The sequence below is a fragment of the Pelobates fuscus genome, chromosome 6 (genome assembly GCF_036172605.1).
Source record: "Pelobates fuscus isolate aPelFus1 chromosome 6, aPelFus1.pri, whole genome shotgun sequence".
Classification (NCBI taxonomy): Eukaryota; Metazoa; Chordata; class Amphibia; order Anura; family Pelobatidae; genus Pelobates; species Pelobates fuscus.
Genome location: NC_086322.1, coordinates 114171465 through 114196728, shown reverse-complemented (window position 1 = coordinate 114196728; position 25264 = coordinate 114171465). Strand labels below are relative to the sequence as shown.

General features: G+C 40.7%; 1 protein-coding gene across 1 annotated transcript in view; it reads left to right on the top strand.

The window, feature by feature from the left end:
• Positions 1-25264, top strand: part of GALNTL6 (polypeptide N-acetylgalactosaminyltransferase like 6) — a 1377865-nt gene that overhangs the window by 1226633 nt on the left and 125968 nt on the right. The window contains exon 7 of the mRNA XM_063460019.1: positions 1122-1239. Coding sequence (XP_063316089.1) covers positions 1122-1239 — 118 coding nt within the window. The remainder of the gene's footprint in view (positions 1-1121; positions 1240-25264) is intronic.

Genomic DNA, 25264 nt, shown 5'->3' with positions numbered 1-25264 from the left:
AATGTAAACATTGCAGTTCTCTGGATCTGCAATGTTTTACATTGCAGCACTAAGTGCAAAAGGGACACAGCACCCAGACCACTTCAATGAGCTGAAGTAGTCTGGGTGCCTCCAGTGTCCATTTAATTTTGACAGTGGTAACCATAAAAGAGTAGTGGATGGATTGGAAAGCATTCTGAAATCATTTCCTAAGCAGCAGTTAGCAGCTCCATAAAGACAAATGGAAGCTATTAGGCACTGAATTACTGCAGTGGCAGCCAATGACTCCCTGGTGCTATTTGTGAAATGTGTCAGTTGCCAAACAGGCTCTACTCGCTAGCAGTAGCTAAAAGCACTTTCGCAAATAGTGGTTGGTTGGTAAAATGTAGTGACATGATTAAAAATGAGCCCACTATCTTTTAAAAGAAATTGATGGACTTGCTGGTTTGTCATCTCTTATCCAGGTGTAGGTAGTGTTCTTCCATTTTCAAAAGTATGCCAAGTGACCTGACAAATGCTTTATAACATATGGCCAAACTTTGAGAGCTTGGAAATATCCAATGAAATACAAGTTTTTATCACTTTTAAATAGCATATACAATGTTAAAGGAAGACTCCTAGCACCATCATCACTCCAGTAAACGTTATAACCAGCTCATTGTAGAACTTATGGTGCCAGAAGTGCCATAGTGGCCCCGATCATAAAGAGTAAAACTGTTTTTTAAATGTTTGAATTTTTATCTGGGGTCCAGTGCAGAGCTTCGCTTAGGAAAACCCACAGTTGAGGAACCTATGGCTACCACAGAATGCTAGTGGAGGAGTAGAGAGTAAGACATTAAAGCATTCATAAACTTTTCAACTCCTTAGTGGGGATGGGAACTCCTGGCACTATATTCAATACAGAGAGCTCGGAGTGTACCTTTAATGCTGTATTTACCTTTAAAGGAGCACTCCACAGGGGAATTGTATTTTTTAAATAACTCACTGTTTAACAGATATACTCCCAATGATAGAATGCTGAAGTGCTTTATGTGTGTGAAATGGTCTTTTACTAATACTGTGTAATGTTATAGATAATTTACTTTCTTCACAGTGACAGATTTATTTTGTTCCTGAAACATTTACCATATTTTATTCTGCAGATCACCTGTAATGGCTGGGGGCTTATTTGCTGTAGATCGGAAGTGGTTTTGGGAGCTGGGTGGATATGACCCTGGTTTGGAAATCTGGGGAGGCGAGCAATATGAAATATCATTTAAGGTAAGGTATTTAATATTTGCTAATTTAATTTTCTAATAAAATTGTATTTCTTCTCACTAATTAAAAAAAAAGAAATGCTGGAATACTCAATATGTAACTAATAATGATCACATCGCCTTTCACAGACATGATATGCAGAGTTTTTAATCATGTTTGGTTAATAACAATGCCCTATTCATCTAGATCCTCAGTTAGACATGGGTTGAGAATCAATAGCTTTTTCATTTATTATGATATTTTCATGATGAATAAAGAGATAGGGGAGAGAATGCTTTGTATCTGCATAACTGTGTTTGGTTTATATTGAAAGTGAATAGCTGAGAGGAGATCAGGGACAACTTTTGTATTACTCTCACAATGAGCGTTGATTAAGTTACAACAGCGAATGCATGAAGAAACTTTATTCGTACGCATTCAGTCACTGAAAACGGTGTTCACTGTTTTCCAGAGATAGATGTCTGTTACATTAGGGTATCCCCAATGTAATCCTAGAGGACGACCTGCAGTTCAGGTTGTATAGGTATTCATTTTCAACTGGATATCTTTGATATTTTAGCGTTCTTTAGGACTGGTTTATGAAGCAACATAGGCCTTGATTTAATAGTATTACATTAACATTTTAATGGTTGAATGTATTGATAAATAGCTTAATATTTTAATATTTTTTTATCTATATTCATTTTAAAAGTTTACCCCAAAATATGTAATCATTTGAAAAGCATATCCAAAAATGTTACACCAAAGCCATAATAGGGTGTGTGTTTGGTTCTATGAGATTACTTACCAGTTTTTCTTATATGGGGCCAGCTAATTATCTTAATAATTAATTTAGAAGTTTCCCAGAATAAATGTGTATAACATTTTGGGGACTTCCTAAATATATGTCTATTAATTTAGAGGGACACTATACTCACCAGAACAACTACAGCTTAATGTAGTGGTTCAGGCATCTATAGCCTGTCCCTGCAGGCTTTTCAATGTAACCGCTGCCTTTTCAATAGATTACAGACATATAAAAAAACTTCAGGCGATGAATTCCACATCCTTATTGTTCTTACTGTAAAATAACCTTTCCTTTGCCTTAGACTAAATCTCCTTTCTCCCAGTCTAAACACTTGAGTTGCATGTGCATTCTTTCCCCTGAAGTGCATAACACATTTTTTTATATTAAATTTAATCTGCCATTTGAGTGCCCAGTCCCCCAATCTATCTAAATGCCTCTATTAATTTAGTTTTGTGTCATTTGCAAACACTGAAACATGACTTGTAATGCTTATTTCAATGAACAGTTGTAATTTTTGTTTGTTAACTGTTTTAAAAAAAAAATCCTTCTTATGGAGAGTGTGGTGTGATCAGTAACAAAAAAAAGTTCTTCTTGTCTAGTCTGGGTCATTGATTCTGTCCAGTGTTTCTAAACATCAAAACAGAATGACACAATGTCAAAGTCACGTACTAATCCCAGAGAGAGAATGAGCAAGGGTTGAGGAAGGGGTCATGTCCCCCAATCCGCCATCAGCAGTAGTGCCATGGCTTCTGAGAGTTGGAAACCATGGCAATGAGAACTGCCTCCACTACCTCTGCAGTAACCACCACTATTAGCAGTATTCACCCTCAGGATAGTGAGATTAGGAGCGTGTCTGTTATGTCTGATTGAACAACCAAGAGGCAATTTTTTTTACCCCATCCTTTTCATGTTGCAACATCTTGTGCTACCACTTCCATTGGCAACAAAAACCCCTTCTACCACAGCTAGCTCTTGGTGGCCTCCAAGAAGTAACTACAAGAGAGCACAGAATCTACTTTGCGAGGGTCAACAGAGCTCTCTACTTGTCAGGGCTTACCTGGGTTGGGAGTCCGGCAGGCAGAGATGTATGCTCACCCTTGCAAGAAAACACCGGCCGAGGTGGTCAGGCAAGAATTCACCTGGCCCGTGAGTCGGTGCACATGGGGCTGTGCAGGATAATTCCGAGTCGCGGTACAGGAACGGATAAACCAGGAGAATAGTCGTGGGAAGCCAAGGGTCAGAGGAAGCCAGAAGTCAGAATAAACGAAAACACAAGCCGGAGTCAAGATCAAACTTGAGAACAAGAAACAGCAAACCAATCACCAGAGTCAAGGAACTGACACTGCCTTCTGGGAGAGGCAGTGTTTTATACCTGGCTAATGAGGCCATCAGCTACAGGTGTGCTGAGAATGTTGGAACAGCCACAGAATAATGTCCAGCCCCCAGTGCTGGATACAAGGCAAGATACAAACTTCAGGCTGTATTGTGGCTCAGAGGAGAAACAGCAGGTCCAGGACTAAAAAGTACCCGGCTTCAAATCCCTTATTGGGCACTTCTGGGGCGACCTCGTCTGGCAGTCTGGATGTCACGGTGAGAAATACCTACTATTGGTGGTAGTGGGGGTGATGAATCTGGTAATTAGATTTCTGTTTCCAGCACCACTGTAGAAAGAGCACTTTTAACTACAGCCTATAGTATGATGAGCCAGAAAAATTAGCAGAGGAGAATCTAGAGAGAAAAGGTAGCAGCCCAATATTATCTCCAGCAGCTGTATCCAAGGCCATCTGCTTTAGAATCATCCCATCCAATGGAGGCAGTTGAAACATCACCTGCAGTTGCTACCACAGGTACATGTTGCATACCCACTATCAAGGTTACCAGCACCACCACTAAACAAGCAAATCCTGCCTGCATTGATTGTGTATTCTAAAATGTTGTGGTGTTGCTGGACATCCCCTTGTTAAAGAAATTAATTTCCACTGTTTTTGCTGATGCCCCTTTTTAAAATTATTTTCATTGTATTTTTTTTTTTTTTTTGCCCTGCTGGCTAAATGTGTTGTGGTGTTCTACCTCCACAGATACAATGGCGAGAAACACCAATACCAAATAAACAGTGCTACACTTGGAATTCTTTGCACATTAATTCTTTACATAAATCAACAAATAATCATATAAAAACATAATAGTGCAGACCATCTATACAGAACAATATAACATTAAATAACAAATGTGTAGTGTCTAGGGGTCCAATTCACATTTACCAGAGCCCGGGTCACCTGGCTCTGGGTATAAACGGCCTTATTGGAGAGGTAGATTTACCAAACTGTAAAAGACCACTGCTGCACACTTGCATATACCATGGATTTTGAATGGGAGCAAAAGAGAACAGAAGAAAAAAAAAATGGTGCAATACCAAATTTATTATTTTTACAATGTAATTAAAAAACTGCTTACTGATAGGGCACTGTTTTATCACCACATTAAAACACAGTGCATTAGTGAGTGGACATAGGCAATTAACGACCCACTCAACCCTTCCACTCAGAGAAGAACAAAAAGAATAAAACCTTCACACACATCAAGTGTGTAGCATGATTTATTGCATCTCAGTGTGGGAAATAAACAGTGCCCTATCATCAGCTTCTAATGTTGTTAATCCACCTCAAGAAAAGGCATTTGAAATAAGGGGGGGAGCAGCAGAAGGAGTAATTTAATTTGATTTTCTTTTTTCAAATACCAGGAAAGAATAAGTGGGTAATTGATGACCACTCACCCATTCCACCTTTTCATTTTTTGAAAAATCACCTGTTTTAAATTATATTGCTCCTACTACTGCTAGGGCACCATTTCTGTGTTGTTTTTTTAATTGAGGGACAGTCGCCAATGCTATTAACTGGATGCGTAGGAAATTTCTGTTCTTCTCTGAGTGGTCAATTGCTCACTGACTTTTAATTTAATACAAGATAGAACAAGGAAAAATATTACAGTCAATCATGAAACTCGGAATTGGCATTGCACAAAGAGTCATAGGTACTGTTCTGGCTGTCTCAATGGCCATCCTAAATGTATTTCCTTACTGAAATTTGGCCAAGCCGAACAGCGGCATGAACTAAATTTTGCAAACACGAAAAAAGTCTGCAGAAGTGGTTTGGAAAAACCAAATTTTTTTTCCTGTTTTTTGTTTTTAGCTGTGTATGGAAGTAATGATTTTTGTTTACATAAAGAATGAGCTATAGATTTTACTTTTTGAATGTATTTAAAATGTCATTTTGCATGAAAAATCCCAAAAGTGTTTTAAACTTACTAAAAAAATTACAAACATATACAAAGTAAATACTATATGTTTTAGTTTTTACCTTTTTTTGCATCTCCTTGTTGATTTATTTTTTTTATGCTATATACAGGATATAATCAACTCCTATAAAACATGTTTTTTTTTTAGGTTGCTCAAACAGCAAAGCATGCAGTCTTAATATTGAGAACATCATGAGTTCATAAAAAATGGGGATAAAATATGTGATAAAATAAATGTTTTGTAACTGGGAAAATTATTAAGAAATGCTTTGATGTAATATACATAAATACACTACTTGTAGTACTGCCCCTCAGACCACTGAGTGCATTAGCAATCTTCCTGTCGTACCATGTCGGTGACGGCCTGCCTTCTAACTGCTCTTTTTCCTCTCATTTTTTCCTATGTCTATTTCCCTCCCTAAATGCCTGCATTCATATGTGATGTGCATTCCAGTGAGCGCGTTAATACGGCTCTCTCAAACAAAGAGTCCCTAACCTTACCTTATTGCTAATTGTTGTGTCCATCATTAATATGTAGACGTACCAAAGAGCTGCAGTGGTCACAATCATTGTTTGTTGCTCTTTAACTGTCATATTGTGATTTGATGTTAAGACAATGTCTTTTTTCTCGTACCACCCACTGTCTATGATCTAAATAAAGAATTGAAGAAAAAAAAACACTACTTGTAACAAATGTAAAATAATTAAACATCAAAGACGGACGACTGAAACAACTCCCGGGAGACATGGCAGAGGCTGTACGGGAATACTACGCGGAGCTCTATGCCATACACCCCGACAGGGAGCCACCGCGCCAGGGCGACGTCCTACCAGAGGCTAGACAATACCTACACTCACGCATACAAAACCGACTTCCCCGGGAAGCCACGACTGCCCTTGACGAACCGATCACACCTCATGAGCTAGCCTGGGCCATAAAAGAGTCGAAATTGGGCAAATGCCCGGGCCCTGACGGTCTTCCCACTAGATACTATAAAAAGTTTGCTGACGTATTATCCCCACACCTCCTGACCGCCCTTAACACCCTACGTGACGGAGCCAGCCTACCCACACAGACTCTAGCGGCCAACATCTCCCTGATCCCAAAGGAAGGTAAAAACCCGGAACTCTGTGCAAGCTACAGACCTATCTCCCTACTAAATTGTGACCTTAAACTCTTCACAAAAATACTAGCCCGCAGACTACAAACCTACCTCCCTGATCTCATACATAGGGACCAGGCAGGGTTCACGCCCCAGAGAGAAGCGAGAGACAACACCATCAGGACACTCGATCTCATTCACAGGGCACAAGACGGTCAGGAAGGCCTCCTCTTGCTCTCCACAGACGCGGAGAAGGCCTTCGACCGCATAGATTGGGGCTACATGCTGGCAGTATTAGAAGCGATAGGTCTGGGCCCGCATATGATGAGCTGGATACGAGCACTGTACTCTAAACCCACAGCTAGGGTATGCGTGAACGGGTTGTTCACGGACCCGTTCCCCATCCGGAACGGCACAAGACAGGGATGCCCCTTGTCCCCATTGCTGTTTGTACTGGCACTGGAACCCTTTCTTAACTCTGTCCGGGACAACCAAGCCATAAAAGGGATACAGATAGGACGGACGAGACACGTAGTGGCTGCCTTTGCAGATGATCTGCTGTTTTATGTCACTCAGCCTGAAACATCAATGCCAGCAATCATGGCAGAGTTCCAGCTCTACGGCCAATTATCGAACTTCAAAGTTAACCTCGCCAAATCCTCGGTTCTGAATGTCTCGATCCCACCCAATAGAGCAGAAGCCCTGAAACACACACTCCCATTCCAATGGTCTGACACCACTATAAGATACTTAGGCACCTCCATACCAAGAGACCTGTCACAAATATACACTGCTAATTTTCAACCCCTCCTGACCACAATACGCAGAGACTTGGAGGAATGGACTAAAGTCCGTCTTTCCTGGTTTGGACGCATTGGAGTATTAAAAATGAACATTCTACCCAGGCTGCTCTACTTGTTCCAGACACTACCAATTCACATCCCTGAGACATACTTTTCAACGCTGCGCTCCATGGCACTACGATTCACATGGCACAACCTACAGGCACGAGTCAAACACGACACTCTCACACTACCAAAAAGGAAGGGTGGCCTGGCCCTCCCAGACTTCCAGGTCTATTACAAAGCAACCCATCTACAGAGGGTGATGGAATGGTCCAAATCGGAGGTCCACAAGCTGTGGAAAGAAATAGAGTCAGACCAAATATCCAGACCGATAGGGCTCTTACCGTGGCTAGACCACCACCAGGGCAGACAGCTGGCTAACCCACACCCGCTAATTAGAGCGACCTTAATGGTTTGGCATAAAGTGGGGACACCCTCCTCCCTCACCACACCCATTTCCCCACTCTTACCCCTGACTCATAACGACGCCTTCCCACCTGGACTAGACGCAGGCCCGTTTCAACAAATGTTAGGAAACTCGCTACCTAGACTCTGCCACGCTACCACCAATGGCACGATACGGACTCTTGAGTCCCTGTTGCCCGTGGAGAGACCGACGTTCATGATGCAGTTCAGATACAAACAACTATCTGCCTACCTACTAATAATCACCAAAGACGTCCACACACACAGGCCGCTCACAGACTTTGAAAGGCTCTGCTATGACCCAAGCCCACTGGCCAGGGGACTGTCCATACTCTATAGCCTCCTCATGGACGCAAAGAGACTTCCCCCACCGAGCTTCATGAGTAAATGGGAAACTGACCTGGGTACTACACTCTCGCCAACCCAATGGGAAAAGATCTGTACCCTGTCCCTTCACTGTTCAGCGTCCAGTAACATACAAGAAACGGCCTATAAGGTACTATCTCGCTGGTACCGCACGCCACTGGTCACCCATTCCTACGACCCAACCGCCACCAACAACTGTTGGAGATGTGAGAAAGCCCTAGGCACTCTCCTCCATATCTGGTGGACATGCCCCTTGATACAACCCTACTGGGCAGCGATCCACACGATCATCACCAAATTTTCTGATACTCCCCCCCACTTAGACCCAGCAGCCTTCCTCCTACACCACACCTCCACCCGTAGCTCATCCTACAAAAAATCCCTAACGATCAGGATATTAAACACAGCCAAGAGCCTAATTCCCTTATACTGGAAACAAAAGACCCCACCACCTGTGTCGGCCTGGTTTAAACGCATGGAAGAGCTCAGGGCACTAGAGGAACTCACCTCACACGCAGAGGGGCGAGAACAGTCGTATATGACGACCTGGACACACTGGATACTGGCTACGACGAAACCCGACTTCCAGACACTTATCACAGACTGAGTAGACAGCAGTGGGAACATGAACCGAGACGATGGGTAGGGGTGACGTAGAATGACCGAAAAGACAGCGCATGTCATACGTAGAGCTACCACAGACAGAGATTAACACGATAATTTTAGCCCTGACGGGGACGAAGGGCCACATAAACCCATGGGGCAGGGAGGACGCTTTCCCAAACGCTGAGGAATCCCCCCTCCCCGGCCCGGGCGAACTTGCGGACCACGCAGCCGGACCAAGATACAGCGGACCACAGGTATGCCACTAAAGGCTTAAATGCACATGTGTTTGACCTGGAAACCTGCGCGTTTCCCTGCATTATTGTACCGATACTTATGATTCGCTAATACTGTGCCTCATAACTTGTATATGCCATTTATTGGAAACCTGCGTGTTTCACCGAACCACTCTTGAGACATTTACTTTTCTTGTTGTTTGCAAATTTACTCTTGAAAACCTTATTAAAATTTAATTCACAAAAAAAAAAAAAATAAATAATTAAACATCATGGGAATGCTTTACAATGTATGATAATTAATAATACATAAATAATATAAATAAATTATTGTTAGTTTGTAATTACTTGACACAAACTTTGTAAAAAAAAAAAAATAGCAACAAAAACAAATATATATTGACTGTATTGACTAAATATATATTACAGATATTAGCACCCGATAATTTGACACAATAAATACAAATGATTCAGAAGCAGCAACCGGTGTGGTTACATCTATAAAGGAACTGTGTTAAAATGAACACAGTCTACCTCAGGTTATATTTGTGTAAAAGAATAAATTCACTTTCCACTTTTTATTCCACTTTGTGTGCACACAATATAAAGATTGTTTTGGTTAATGATATCCAGACTTTACAAACAGGATTACTTACTAAAGTGAGAGCTGCGGGAAATTAAAAGTATATTCAAAGTGAATTTCAAATTGAAGGCCAAAGTAGTCAAACTGGAGCCACAGCAGTCTCAGAGAATGTTTTACAGTTTGGCTACTTTGGATTTAAATGTGAAATTCACTTTGAATTCCTGATAATTCTCACTTTGGTAAATATCCCTGAAAGTCTCCAAGGGACCAAAACATTGCAAGGTTACTTTGTAAAGCTGCAAGAAATTCTCTAAAGGCTGCGTGGTAGTTTTTTTTTTTTTATATCTAACTAGTCACAAACTGTTCCTTTCTCAGGAAAAGCACATGCTTCATACATATTCTCTGTATTGAAATAATGTTTCTTCAAGGAACCCTATAGTGTCAGGCATTCAAACATATATTCCTGACAGTATAGTTCTGGTATGGCTGTTTATGTGTTTTCCCTCACCTTTTCTCCCTTTACCGTGCCAGTCTCCCCTCAGCTGGCTCCGTCTCCATGGCTGAGATCATCATGAGGCAAAACACCACACTGTGCCAATCAGCATCTCATCATAGAGATGCATTAAATCAATGCATCTGTATAGGAAACGTGCAACACCTCCATACAGAGGGGGGAGACGCTGAATGCCAGTGCTACACACTGTGCAGCACTGGACTAAGAAGAACATCTAGGGGAGGTCTGAAGTGTTACTAGTCGGCAATATAAATACTGCATTTTCTCTGAAAAGGCAATGTGTACTTTAAAAAGCCTGCAAGGACAGGCTATAGACACCATAACCACTACATTAAGCTGTAGTGGTTCTGGTGACTATAGTGCCCCTTTACCATTTCAGGATATTACCATGCATTCTGTACTCCAAAGTTTTCCACTAATTGCACTCTAATTTATGCAACGTGAAATTGATTTGGAAATGTTGACATGTCTATAATCCACCTATATATAAAATGTGTGTGTGATCCACTCCATGCTAAAGGGAGGTTAGGGAAATATGTAAAATCGCATGCCAAAAGAAATACAGTTTCATGTTACAAATAATAGATCTGTGGTGATAAGCTTGGCTCTTTTTGATTCAGCTGCTTAAACTATAAATGATTCCTGTTCATAAATCACCAGCACATATTTTCTCCTAGGCTAAGTTAAATTGCCCCATTTCCAATTTTATTGTAATCTGTCATCGGAAAGGATATAAATGGAATGTGGTCATCTGCTCAGTCATGAAACCAGAGGAACAGGTTTGAAAAGTCAGATATTAAATTGCACTGGCTGCTTTTTCCTTAAAAAAATATATATATATATATATATATATATATATATATATATCTTTTTTGAAAAATATGTCAGAATGAGTCTTAGCCATACCCCTTAAGTCATGTAATTACTGTGCAGTGGCTTGGGGGGTTTTACTACCCTAATATGTATTAAAAATCCTATTCCTAGTAAAATATTCTGTCGCCAAGTTTTCAGTGTACAATAATTGCTAAATTCTTTACTGGCATAGTTTAGGCCAATTATCTAATACATATTTTTAAGAGGAAAATGTCATCTTTTTTGATAATCCTGATGGAGAATTTAGGCACATTGTTAGGCCTCCAATCACACAGGCCCAGTAAATGGAAATAATTGCATCTGATAGCTGAGTGCATTTGCTCCTAACCAATGCTCTGGAACAACTAAAGTGTCCAACTTGAGTGATGGTGCTTAAAGTGGAAGGTGCAACTTGAAAATATTTATAAATGTAATCAGAGAAGAGTTGTGTTGACTTTGATTGTTGGAGATTTATTTTACTAACTAGGGATCCAGGCAGTATTAAAGTGGATCTTGTAGTGTCTCTGCAATCAGTTTTATCATTTATAACCTCATTCGGTGCTGCATTTCTATGATTCTGTCATTTTAATTTTTCCAGACAAAAATAACAAGTTCTCTTAAATGTTTTGTGATTGTAATTCAAGATATGTGACACTGTATTATTAATAGTAATATCCAGAATTAAAATTTTGCACAATAACATTGGCAAATAGGAATTTAGCCCTGCAAGCTCTAACTGTGAAAGTAGTCAGCACTATATGTGTAGCCAAAACGTTTTTTCTTTCTTTTTATATTTTCTGATTTCTTCTGCTTTTGATGTCATTAAATTTACAGCATAATTTTCACTCTGGAGTGCAACTCCCACTAATCTAAAGTATGCTGAGATTATTGGCCCCAAAGGGGATTTTTGAATTGTTCTCTATTCCGCAAAGGGACACTCAGCTGCCCAAATACAAAATAGAAAATCATTGTTTACTAGATATATCCCCAATTTAGACCTTGTGCATTTAGTTATAAATTCTTTTATTGATGTAGTCTAAAAACAGCTTGCAAAAGATGTAAAATCTTTACAATCCTTCCTCTTCTCTAGCCCAGGATTTATCTGGTTGTCCAATCACAGACTTCCCAGTGTAGCTCAACGAGAAGTCTTTGCAAAGCAGGTGCTCTGAGCAATCGCTGGCTCTTGAGTTTAGCTTCACTGAACTAATCAACCAGGAAGTAACAGGAACAGCTACAGGGGTGTAACAATGTTAATTGTTAATTGTTAATTTATAAAAGTGTCAATATAAATCTGCCCTTTTTGAAAAATTAGGACACACTCTTCATTCATAAAGCACTTAAGCAAGCTGAACTGCTTTAGCAGTCTGGAGTGTCCCGTTAAAGGGACACTCCAGGCACCCAGACCACTTCTGCTCATTGGAGTGGTCTGGGTGCCAACTCCCACTACCCTTAACCCTGCAAGTGTAATTATTGCAGTTTTTTATAAACTGCAATAATTACCTTGCAGGGTTAAGTCCTCCCCTAGTGGCTGTCTATTAGACAGCCACTAGAGGACACTTCCTGCTCTATAGCACAGGTTTTCTGTGCTAGAGCGTCGCTGGACGTCCTCACGCTGTGTGAGGACCTCCAGCGTCGCTCTATTCCCCATAGGGAAGCATTGAAATTAATTTTCAATGCTTTCCTACGGGGTGCGCTAATGCGCATGCGCGGCATTGCCGCGCATGCGCATTAGGTCTCCTCGGCCGGCGGGCGAGATCAGTCTCGCCCACCGGCTGACGTAAGCAGAAGGAGGAGTGGCGGGGGAGGAGGAAGCAGCGACGTGGGACCTGTCGCTGCCTCTGGTAAGTCACTGAAGGGGTTTTCACCCCTTCAGCAACTGGGGATTGGGGGCTGGGAGGGAGAGGGACCCTCCAGTGCCAGGAAAACGGATCGTTTTCCTGGCACTGGAGTTTCCCTTTAAGGAAAATAATTGCACAAATTACATCACAGTCCATGCAGTATCTGTCTATCTGTCTGTCTGTCTGTCTGTCTGTCTGTCTCTCTATCTGTCTATATAACTATCTATCTAGCTATCTGTCTATCTGTTTATCTATCTATCTGTCTGTCTGTCTGTCTGTCTATCTAGCTATCTGTCTGTCTGTCTGTCTGTCTGTCTATCTAGCTATCTATCTGTCTGTCTGTCTATCTGTCTGTCTGTCTATCTGTCTGTCTATCTGTCTGTCTATCTGTCTATCCCTGATTTTTCCAAGGTTAAACAAAATGTCACAGGGGTGTTTGACAATACAGGCATTGTATAAATTGTATTCTATGCTATAAGTAACAAGATAAAGAGAATTACATCACATGAACACGCACACGAGGTGTTCTTCTTCGACTAATTAATTATAAAAATATAATAATGCATCAGCTTTGCAATTCAGCAACAAAGCAGGAATGAGACAAAAGGACTAGCCAAGAGACACTGCAGGTGTTCTCTTATAAACATTTAGAGATACATTGCTTTATCTTGCCATGGTAGAGTCATTTATCATGTTTAGAACAAACTATGTTATAAAAACTTTAAATTTAATGCACATTGTAGAATTGCTACATAATGAGAATAAGATTGTAGATGCACACATATACATACAGATACAAACATACACAAACACGCATGCACATACGCACTGACAGGCACAGACACACAGTTACACAGGCACACACTGGCACATGCATAGACAAAACACATTGTGTTACTCTCTGACACCTTTCTTGCACCCAGGCACCTTTCCCTCCCTACAATACATTTCTAACTGCTGTATACAAACAGCAGTTTGTATACAACAAAAAATAATGTTTTTTGTTAACATTATTTATATAGTCTATAGAGCAAGAAAAATAAACAGGTTTCTGGCACAGAACACATGGACAAGGAATAAAACAAAGTGGAGGGTGGGCTACATTTGAAATGTGCAATAGATGCTAGAAATGCTGCTCTCCAACATTGACTTTGTATCCCAAGCAAATCCAGACTCATTAATAACTCAAAGTAGAAGGTATGTGAGTTGTATTACAAAAGTTTATGAATGTTCAGCTTGTATATATAAACTGTATCTCTCAAAGTGACTTTATAATGTGAGGCTAGAAGAGGTCAGGAAATGCATGGACATGTGAATACCATGCCAAATATTGTCAAAATACCATTCGATATCGGAGAATATAAGAAGAAAAATCTAAGTGAATTTCTTGTTATGTTGTTTCTAAATTTAGATAGTGTCATGATAAATACGCTAGGTTTATCATACTTTTGTCAGCCTTGAGTATGGTCTTCCAATAAAATGTTAAATGGAACACGAAACAAAAGATAGCTCTCAAAGCAAAGCATGCTACAAATCAGTTTAAAGAAACCATGGTGTTTTCACTGAAGAAAGTTGTGGCATCGACTAACCGAGAAAAATTCTAAAGTGCTTAACAGCACCAGTAAATTACATGCATGGAGTGCATCTGTTAAGGTTACTCAAAGTGCTTCACAAGTAGGGTAAGCTGTTTCATGGAACGTTCTTCACAGGAACAGACTGTAGTGTGAAAGATGATGTATACCTAACTGATGGAAAGAACATTGCACATCAAGGAAATTTATGGATCCTATTCCCTCACACATCAAGGAGCACACAAATAATCTTGGTGAAAAATGTTTTGTATGTTCCAAATCTAGAAGGAAGTCAGTTAAATGTTGGATTAACAATAGACTCATAGTTTAATTTCAATGGAATGAATGCACATGTAAGAACATGGAAAAGTTATTAGCAATGCACACCGTAAAGAAGAACACTTACACAATTTTAAGAGTAGAATTTTTTTCATTTTTTTTTTTTTATCTGTGCCCTATTTTCTTTTGACTCTTTGATTCTTAGGTTATTTGGATGTGTTTTTCTGTTTTTGATCCATGGCCTGTCTTCAATAATAAAGTTTAATGATATGCATTTTTGGAATCCTGCTAAAGTACTTTCAGCGAGCATAACTAAAATAGCTAAACTTCTGTCTCCTTAATTTTTAAGAGACTGCAGAGTATTTTATAACTATTAGATAAATTCCACCGCCTGCGGCCTATATTCCCCCTTACATTAAAACCCTTCACATTTACATAATTTCCTTTTTTTAATATGTTCTTGAACAGCATTATATACACACATTTGCTGTTTAGTCCAACGATTAGGGTGCTAGGTGATGAAAGGGTTAGTATGATAAAAAACTGATTATTTTCATTTAGTCTATATTTGAATTAAAAAAAGTACAGTTTTATGTTATTTTCCAGTCACAGAACCAGCGCTGCTTTCTTTAATGGCAAAGATCTGGGTTTTTTGTTTGTTTGTTGATTGTTTTATATTTACCATAAAACTGCAACTGTTCTGATAGATGTATTGTAGAAAACTAATGTGACATTTGCATCAGTTTAATAATTCAAGATTTGCATTTGCACTTGTAATCATGGATGTATGTTTTTCTTTGCAAGATAAAAATGCAACATAAAAACAGTTTCAATGATAATTAAGGGAACAATAAATATAAAATACTCACTATTTATTTGAATTTTAATGCTATCAGCAGATGTTCATTTAGTGACTTATTAAATGTACACGTTGTTTGCTTCTCTAAAGCCGACATACAAATCAATCAACATTTCTGGTAGAAACGAGAATACCTTATTATACATCTCATGTAACATTAATATGTGAACTGAAAATGATTTAATAGTGTAAGGACTAAGTGCAAGTAAAGGAATATTGTTCTTGTTTAGACAAAAGCTGTAGCATTAGCGAGATAAAGTACTACACTACTTACAGTCAACAGGGTATTTCGAACAACAACAGCAGTTAAAAAAACATTTCTAGATGTTCATTTTCTGTATCTTTTAAGAGCATGATGGGCTTAAAGAGCAGGCGAAAAACAAACAAACTGATCCTTATATACTGATCAGCCACAACAATAAAACCACTAACAGTAAAGTGAATAATATTGATTATATTGTTACAATGTCACCTGACAAGGGGTTGGATATATTATGCACCAACAAAATAGTCTGTTTCATTTTCATCTCTTGGAAGCAGGAAAATTGGGCAAGCGAAAATATCTCGCTTTGACAAGGACCAAATAGTGATAGCTTGAAGACTTGGTCTGAGCATCTCCAAAATCACAAGTCATGTTAGGTATTTCCAGTATGCAGTAGTTAGTACCTACCAAAAGTGGTGCAAGGAAGGACAACTAGTGAACTAGGGTCAGGGTCATGGGTGCACAAAGCTCAATGACGCACATGGGGATCAAAGGCTAGCCAGTGTGAGTTGGTCACACAGAAAAGCTACCGTAGCTCAAAGTGCTAAAAAAAATCATAATTAGTGGCCATGATAAAAAGATGTCAGAACATACAGTGCATCGCAGTGTGCGTATAGAGCTGCATAGCTTCAGACCAATCAGAGTGCCCATGATGACACCTGTCCACCACTGACAGCGAATTCAATGGGGACATGAGCATCAGAACTGGACCATGGAAAAATGGAAGAATGTTGCCTGGTCTAATAAATCAGGTTTTCTTTTAAATCTGGTCAAGAAGGTTGGTGGGAGAAGGTTGCCTGGTCTAATGAATCAGGTTTTCTTTTAAATCTGGTCAATGGCCAGGTGCTAGTGCATTGTTACCTGGGCAGCAGGATGCACTATGTAAAGAAGGCAGTCCAGCGGAGGCAGTGTTATGCTCTGGTCAATGTTCTGCTAGAAAACCTTGGGTCCTGGAAATCTTGTGGATTTTACTTTGATACATAGCACCTACCTAGATATTGTTGCGGACCACGTACACCCCTTCATGGTAATAGTGTTCTCTGATAGCAGTGGCCTCTTTCAGCATGATTATGAACCCTGCCTCACTGCAAAAAAATGTTCAGGAATAGTTTGAGAAACATGACAAAGAGTTCAAGATGTTGCCTTGGCCTCGAAATTCCCTAGACCACAATGTGATTGAGCATTTATGGGATGTGCTGGAACAACAAGTCCGATCCATGGAGGCCCTTCCTCGCATCTTGCAGGACCTAAAAAATCTGCTGCTAATGTCTCATCATGCCTAGTCATTCAATTAGATGCTCACGCACATAGTGAGAAAAGCAGCAACTTTTTAGCAGGCTCTCTACCTTCTGTTTTTAATCCTCTTATCTCTGCCAGAGGCTCCATAGTCAATAATCCTTACACAACACGTCAACATTTTCAGAATGTTTGTACTAAAATCAGTACATATCACTGATCTATTTTGTCTGCATGTGCATTCATACATTACAACACACCAGCATGTGCATGTGTCCATGTGCATATTAATGAACATATTCAAATGTAAAAATCTAATCAAATTTAGAACTATTGGTCAATCTTGGGTTATAAGCATAATGCCGCCTGCTAGAAAAGGGAAGTGAAACAATAGATGTTTAGTTTTTTTTATATATATATATATATATATATATATATATATATATATATATATATATATATATATACACTTTGGTAAAATACTGTTTCCACACACTTTCCAATATTACCATTTGAAACAGCATACATACCCTTTACAAAGAGAAATAGTTTTTTTACTGGTTCTATAACTGCACTCCATAAATAGCCCTATCATAATTTACAGCTCCCGGTCCATGAAGCCCTTATTCTGGCACTGAGACAAAGTGAGATAATGAGATATAATAGTATATCTAGATACCTTGCCTCAGGAAAGGTCACAATAAAAAAAATTTAAAAAATTAAAAAAACTGATCTTTAAGCAATTGTGTGGACAAAACCAAGAAATATGGCTCAGTAACAGAAAATGCAACTAAGTGCTTATTTACAGGCCACAAGAAAATGAGATTACATAAATACTCACAGTTCATTGTGCAACGACAACAAGTCTCCCTGCTAATAACATACAAAGAATATTTGTTTAAACTTGACAAGCCGTTTGCAAATAGAGCTGATAATGCCCTCCTATACCTAATTATTAGAGACATGTCAGCTATCATTAGCCTCATGTTAGCAGTTAAATATGTGCCATTGTTCCTTTGGAGAAAGGCTTTTGGGTAATTATTTGATTGTAATTAACAGTTGATGCATAGGACTCTGCATATTTTAAAATCATTTGTGCAAAATCCATGCATGCTCATGATAATAGCATGCTTTCATTGCAGCTGGAGACAAGGCCAGTAAAGCTTTCAGATCTATATACCCAATACACCCAGTTTTAATTAAATTTCTTCTGGCTTCTCCCTGTGTGGCCATAGAGACCAGCGGCTCACTTCTGTATGAAACATTATGTAGGCCACAGCTGCATACCGAGGCTTCCTAATAGAACCAGTAGTAATTACAGAAGTAACGTCTAAATCCAGGTGAATACGAAACATATCGATCGTGATTTTGAGAACTCAGCAACACCAAAGCTTAGTTGGATTTTGAATTTCTTTTTTTTTTTAAATAGCAGTCATACGCAGCAGGGCATTTTATACCAATTTACTCTTTCAAAAGTTTCAAGTTAAAACATATTATTGTACTATTCACTAAGTTAATTGAAAGAAAAAAAAAATCCCACCAGAATCCATATGAAAATGTTGTAGTATGTTCATGTTAGTATATCTAAATATCTTTGAAAAAAAACAAACAATATCATAATAATGAGAATAATAATGTTTATCTTTGTTTAACAGAAATTAAAAATTTAAATGTCTTCAGAAATAATGGAGTTAAACAAAAGAACACACTATTTATTTACCAGTTTTTACAATAGTGAGAAATGTCTATTCAGGGGGTTGTGGTACAGGTGCATGCTTCTGCTGCTTGTCTGTGCACATTACAGGATATTAATCTTTTTAAAAATATTAAGTTTTAATGTTGTTTTTGATAAACATCTCTACCTAAGCAATCTTAACAACTATAACAATCTTAAAGGAACATTACAGCATTCTTGTATTTCCTAGCACTTTTGTGTCTCTGTCCCTAGTTGATATATATCCTGCCCACCATTTGCAATAAAAAAAATTCAAAAAAAAAAAGATTAATGAACCCTTTTCACTCAGCTCTGCTTAGCTTTCTACATTCTGTGAATATTCAAAATTATAAAAAAATTATTCAACCTCCATTGAAAATCAGGTTTATTGTCAAAATGTACAGATTTTCAGCTTATGCAATGAACAAATCAAGCATTTGAAAAAGCATTTGAAAAAGGTCAGCACAATGAATGCTTCAAGTGGGTTCCCCAAATTCAACTGATAAAATAATGCAACCAATCTCAAAATTCTTCAACCCCATGAACAACAGGACAATATGCAAAACAGGTGTTGTCTCAAGCACACCTTGCTTCCAAGCAGAGAGGAAGCAAAGGGCTGCAGCTCTCCTGAACCGATCCAGATTATCAACAATATTAGCAGCTAAGAGTGCTATATCGACATATTATCAAGCATCCCTGTCTGGGGAATAGCTGAGGAACACAATTATACCAAACAAAGTGCCCCATCATGCCCTTATGCAGTACAGCACTGTTAGCGGCCTACTGACTGATATGGTGCAGGGGACTATACCTGTAGGTAGTATAGTCAGGAAATCACACCAGCCAACCTCGTTTCCTCCCACATCTGGACCGGCAGGGGTCATCACAGTCCCTAACTCCACTCAACAAGCTGCTAAGCTATGGAAAGGCTGACAGAGTCTCCCAGAGCCCCTACTACAATGGTGGATATCATGTGTTCTCCTACATCTAAGCTAGATAAAATATTCACCAAGTTTTGGCTGCTGCTGGATCAAAGGCTGCATTCTCCTGCAAGACGTGGGAAGAATGAACACTTACCCAAGAGGTCGCCCGTTAAGCCCCAGCATAAAACACGAACCCCAGTTCAAGCCCTACAGAAGTGGAGGAGGCCAATACCCCACCAGATGGCAGAAATAGAGAATCGCAGTATTCCACATGACAACAGCAAAGTGCCACACTCCTGAGTGGCGCAGTGTAATATGGCTTAGTGCTCAGGTATGCAGCACACCCTGGACAGCGGGTCGAGCTACAGGGATCCTACCGGGATTAAGCCATCACCACACAGTGACAAGACATCCTTATTCCCAAAGGCTCTCAAGCCTGCCACAGACACTACAATGGAAGGACTATGCTTGACCCCTGCAGGGAATGGGCTGAGAGGAGTACGGGTCCACAGCTTTACCTCAGGCATACTATCTATCTACTACTATCTCCCATTTTGATATCTACTGAGCAATTACAACATTATGTTTTGTTTCACTTTTATTTCATGTTTTCTTCACTTATTACTGTGTAGTGCAAGGGCTGACATGACACAGATTTATTAGAGGCCTCTCATCCTGGCACTTAAAAGCAGAACTGATTTTCTGATGAGTTTCCAAGAGAGCTCTAACACTCCTTCTGCAAACATGTATATACTCTCTCTCTAGGTCATGAGGCTCCGGGGTGGATTGTTCATCTGCTACATATGGTTAATTAGCTAAGATGCTACCTATGGCACACTTCAGAGCATAGGCGTGCGCAGCCTATTGCATTAGGGTGTGCACCCTAAAGCACAAACACGCCGCATGTGTATATATTTATTCTATTTTTATTTTTCTATTTTCAATATATATATATATATACATACACTGCTGTGTGTGTGTGCTGCTAGTGTGCTGTGTGAGGGTGGTGTGAGGGTGGTGTTAGTGGGATGTGTGGGTGAGGGTGCTGGTAGTGTGCTATGTGGGTGAGGGTGTTTGTGTGGGTGCTGTTTGTGTGTGAGGGAGCTGGTAGTGTGCTGTGTGAGGGTGTTTGTGTGTTTGTTAGGGTCCTGTTACTGTGCTGTGTGAGGGTGCTGTGTGTGAGGGTGCTGTTTGTGTGATGTGTGCGTTTGTGTGATGGTGCCGTTTGTGTGATGTGTGTGGGTGTCGTGTATTTGTGAGGGTGCTGTTTGTGTGTGTGTGTGTTTGTGAGGGTGCTGTTAGTGTGCTGTGTGTGAGGGTGTTGTGTGTTTGCAAAGGTGCTGTGTGTGTTTGTGAGGGTGCGGTTAGTGTACTGTGTGTGTGAGCGTGCTGTATGTGTCTATGTGCTGTGTGTGTGTGTGTGGGCTGTATGTTGGGAGGGAATGTGGAGGTGGGGGCAGATTAGTAAATATCCCCCCTCCCTACCTTATGTAGGGAGGGGGGATCCTTGCTGCCATGTGCCATCCCTGGTGGTCCAGTGGAGAGTGAACTCTAGCCTGCGGAGCTAGAGTTAACTCTTGCGAGATCTGAGTGTTGCCGTGGCAATGCTCAGATCTCGTGAGAGGATCCTGGCAGAGCTGCTGTCTAGAGCTCCCCGGGTCCTCTCCTGCCTCCCTCCGTGTTGCTGTGGGTTGGTGAGGTAGATCTTTGATCTCCCTGCCAGCCCATGGAGGCTAAGAGCAGAGCCGGCACTCAGATAGCGCCGACTCTGCGTGAGCCGTCAAGGGAGATCCGGACATCTCCAGAGAAGTCCTGGGGAATAAAGTGTGGGAACTCTTTTCCCACCCCCCCCAAAAAAAAATATACACGTGTGTGTATATATACTGACACACAGATATATATACGCGTGCACACACATACTCAGACACACACATACATTCACAGACACACACACACAATTACAGACACACACACACACCCATATACACACATACACTCACAGACACACACACACACACTCACAGACACACACACATACCCATACTCACAGACACACACTTACAGACACACATACACTCACAGACACACACTTACAGACACACATACACTCACAGACACACACTCACAGACACACACTCACAGACACACACTTACAGACACACATACACTCACAGACACACACTCACAGACACACACACATACCCATACACTCAGACACACACATACTCACAGACACACACTTACAGACACACACATACTCACAGACACACACTTACAGACACACATACACTCACAGACACACACTTACAGACACACATACACTCACAGACACACAAACACACACATTCACAGACACACACGCATACATTCACAGACACACACACATACATTCACAGACACATTTACAGACACACATTCACAGACACACACACATACAATCACAGACACACTTACAGACACACATACATTCACAGACACACTTACAGACACACACACATACATTCACAGACACACTTACAGACACACATTCACAGACACACACACATACATTCACAGACACACTTACAGACACACATACATACATTCACAGACACACTTACAGACACACATTCACAGACACACTCAGACAGACACACACACATACATTCACAGACACACACACACATACAAATATTTTTTTTTTTTATTAAAAAAATGTCCACCCAGCCTCCCTACCTGGAGTGCTGGCGTGGACTTGTCCCTGGGGTCCAGTGGGTCAGGTGCCTGTGTCCATCTCAGACGCGGCGAGGGAGCTGTGTGCTCTCTGCTCCCTCTCACCGCGCGGGCTGTCTGCTGTAGCTGGGAGCCGGAATATGACGTCATATTCCGGCTCCCAGCATCAGCAAACACCGCGCGGCGAGAGGGAGCAGAGAGCACACAGCTCCCTCGCCGTGTCTGAGATGGACACAGGCATCCGACTGGGGGGGGGGGGGACATGGGGGCCGGAAGGGGGCATTTGGGACAGCGTTCCTGCTCAAATAAAAGTGCAGGAACGCTATTCCTGCAGGACTCAATACATAGGCGTGCCGCGGGGATTAGGGTGTGCCCAGGTACACCCGGCACACCCCGTGCACACGCCTATGCTTCAGAGTTTATACCACTAGTCAAATATAAGTTGGTTGGTTACTACCCTTTTTTTTTGCCTTTATGGTGATTCCCAGCAGACTTGGTGTTGCTGATAGCTCAGTTCTCATGTACCCTTGTAAGTGATAACACAACTTATCCTGTCTTATTTCCATGTTCATCTTCAGTCACTGGTGTATTTAGCCCAAGGCAAAATAGGCATTTGCCTTGGGCGGCTCTAACCAGAGGGCAGCAAAAAATGCTGCCCCCAAATGCCCACTGTTTGCCCTGTCCCTGGGGTCCAGTGGGACTGCTGGGAGGCGTGTGGCTGTGTTAGAATCAGTGGCGGCATGGGAACTGTGATCTCCCTGGAGCTACTGCTCACAGAGACAGGAGAAGTATTTAAACCAGGAACGGGGGACAAAAGGGTGATAAAACATCAATTCAATTGCCCCCCAAAACAAGGACAGAAAGTAACTGTAACAAGTGTGTTAAAAAATTATAAGCTTAGAGTCATGTCTACAAATGCTCACAGTTTAGGGAATAAGATCCATGAACTTGTGGCAATAATGGCAACTGAGAATGTAGATTTAGTCGCTGTAACTGAGACATGGTATAATGAAAAAACTGACTGGGATGTAGCATTACCAGGGTACTCTTTATATAGAAAAGACAGAGAAGGCAAGAAAGGGGGAGGGGTGGCCCTGTATGTGAAGGATAGCATAAAATCTAACCTAATAAAAGTTAGTGAGGCGAACATAGAGTCAGTTTGGGTTACGTTAGAATTTGGTAATCACACAGTAACTCATGTAGGTGTGATTTACAGGCCCCCTGGACAAATAGAAGAGTTAGATAATCTACTAATTGAGGAAATAGCTACCGTATTTTTCGCTCCATAAGACGCACCACACCATGAGACGCACCTAGTTTTTAGAGGAGGAAACACAGAAAAAATATATTTTGAACAAACTGTCCCATAGTGTTTCTTATTATTGGAAAGTTTGTTCAGAATATTTTTTTTTCTCCCCTGTCCCATAGTGTTCCTTACCACCCACTCCCCTCTCCTGTCCCATTGTGATTTTTAACCCCTCCTCCCCTGTCCCATAGTGTTTTTTAACCACCATCCTCTTGTCCAAGTGTTCTTTAACCCCCTCCTCCCCTTGTCAAATAGTGTTCTCATCCCATAGTGTTCCCCCCTTTCCTCATGCCATAGTGTTCCCCCTCCCCTCCTCCCATAGTGTTCCCCCCTGCTCTCCTCCCATAGTGTTCTCCCCCTCCCCTCCCCTTCTCCCATAGTGTTCTCCCCCCTCCTCCTCCCATAGTGTTCTCCCCCCTCCTCCCATAGTGTTCCCCCCCCTTGTCCCATAGTGCACTTTCCCTCCCATAGTCCCCCCCCTCCTCTTGTCCCATAATTACTTACCTGTCTTATAGCGTGGGCCAGCTTCACAGCGCGCACCACGGTACAGGAACTTCAATGTCAGGTTCCGGTTTCCGGCGGGACTGAAAGGAAGTGTGCACACTGAGTGCGCACTTCCTTTCAGTCCTGCCGGAAACTGGAACCTGAAATTGAAGTTCCTGTACCGCGTGCGCGCTGTGCTGTCCCCACGCTACAAGACAGGTAAGTAAACCTTCACATTCACTCCATAAGACGCACAGACATTTCCCCTCACTTTTGAGGAGAAAAAAGTGCGTCTTATTGAGCGAAAAATACGGTAAAATGACAATGAAGGGGGAAGTTTTAATCATGGGTGACTTTAATATTCCTGATGTGAACTGGAAAACCAAAATAGCTACATGTGCCAGGAGCACACATATTCTAAACTCCCTACTGGGATTGTCTCTAAAACAACTCATTGAGAAACCAACTCATAAGGAGGCCATGCTAGATTTAGTGTTAAGAAATGGAGATTTGGTATCAGATATTACTGTAGGTGAAAGTTTAGGATCAAAGTGATCACCAGTCAGTGTGGTTTAATAGAACAGTGACTGAGTCACAGCACACAGAAACAAAAGTTTTACACGTTTAAAAAAAACAGACTTTTCTAAAATTAGACTATTTGTAAAGGAGTCATTATCAGACTGGAGCAATTTAAATGGAGTCCAAGAGAAATGGGATTATTTAAAAGTTGCACTGCTGAAGGCAACAGAAATTTGCATTAGGCTTGTCAGTAAAAGCAAAAAAATGAGAAACCACTGTGGTACTCTGCAGATGTTGCGAAAATAGTAAAAAACTAAAAGTTACCACCTAGTAATTTAAAAAAAACAGAGTGAAGAAGACAGACAGATCTATAAGATTAAGCAAGTTATAAGAGCCTCCACGCACAAACAGAAGAGAAAATAGCACAGTCAGTAAAAAAGGGGGATAAAACATGTTTTAGACACCTAAATGAGAACAAGAAAGTAAAACAAGGATTAGTTAGATTAAAAACAAAAGAAGGAAGGTATGTAGAAGAGGATAAAGGTCTAGCTGATTGCCTCAATGAATATTTTTGTTCAGTGTTTACAGATGAAAATGAAAGAAAGGTGCCTCAGTTAGGAAAAAGGACAAATTAGTCATTTGTTACATGTGAGTTTACAGAGGACGAGGAAGAGGTTCTACTTCAACTGTCAAAAGTAAAGACAAATAAGTCGATGA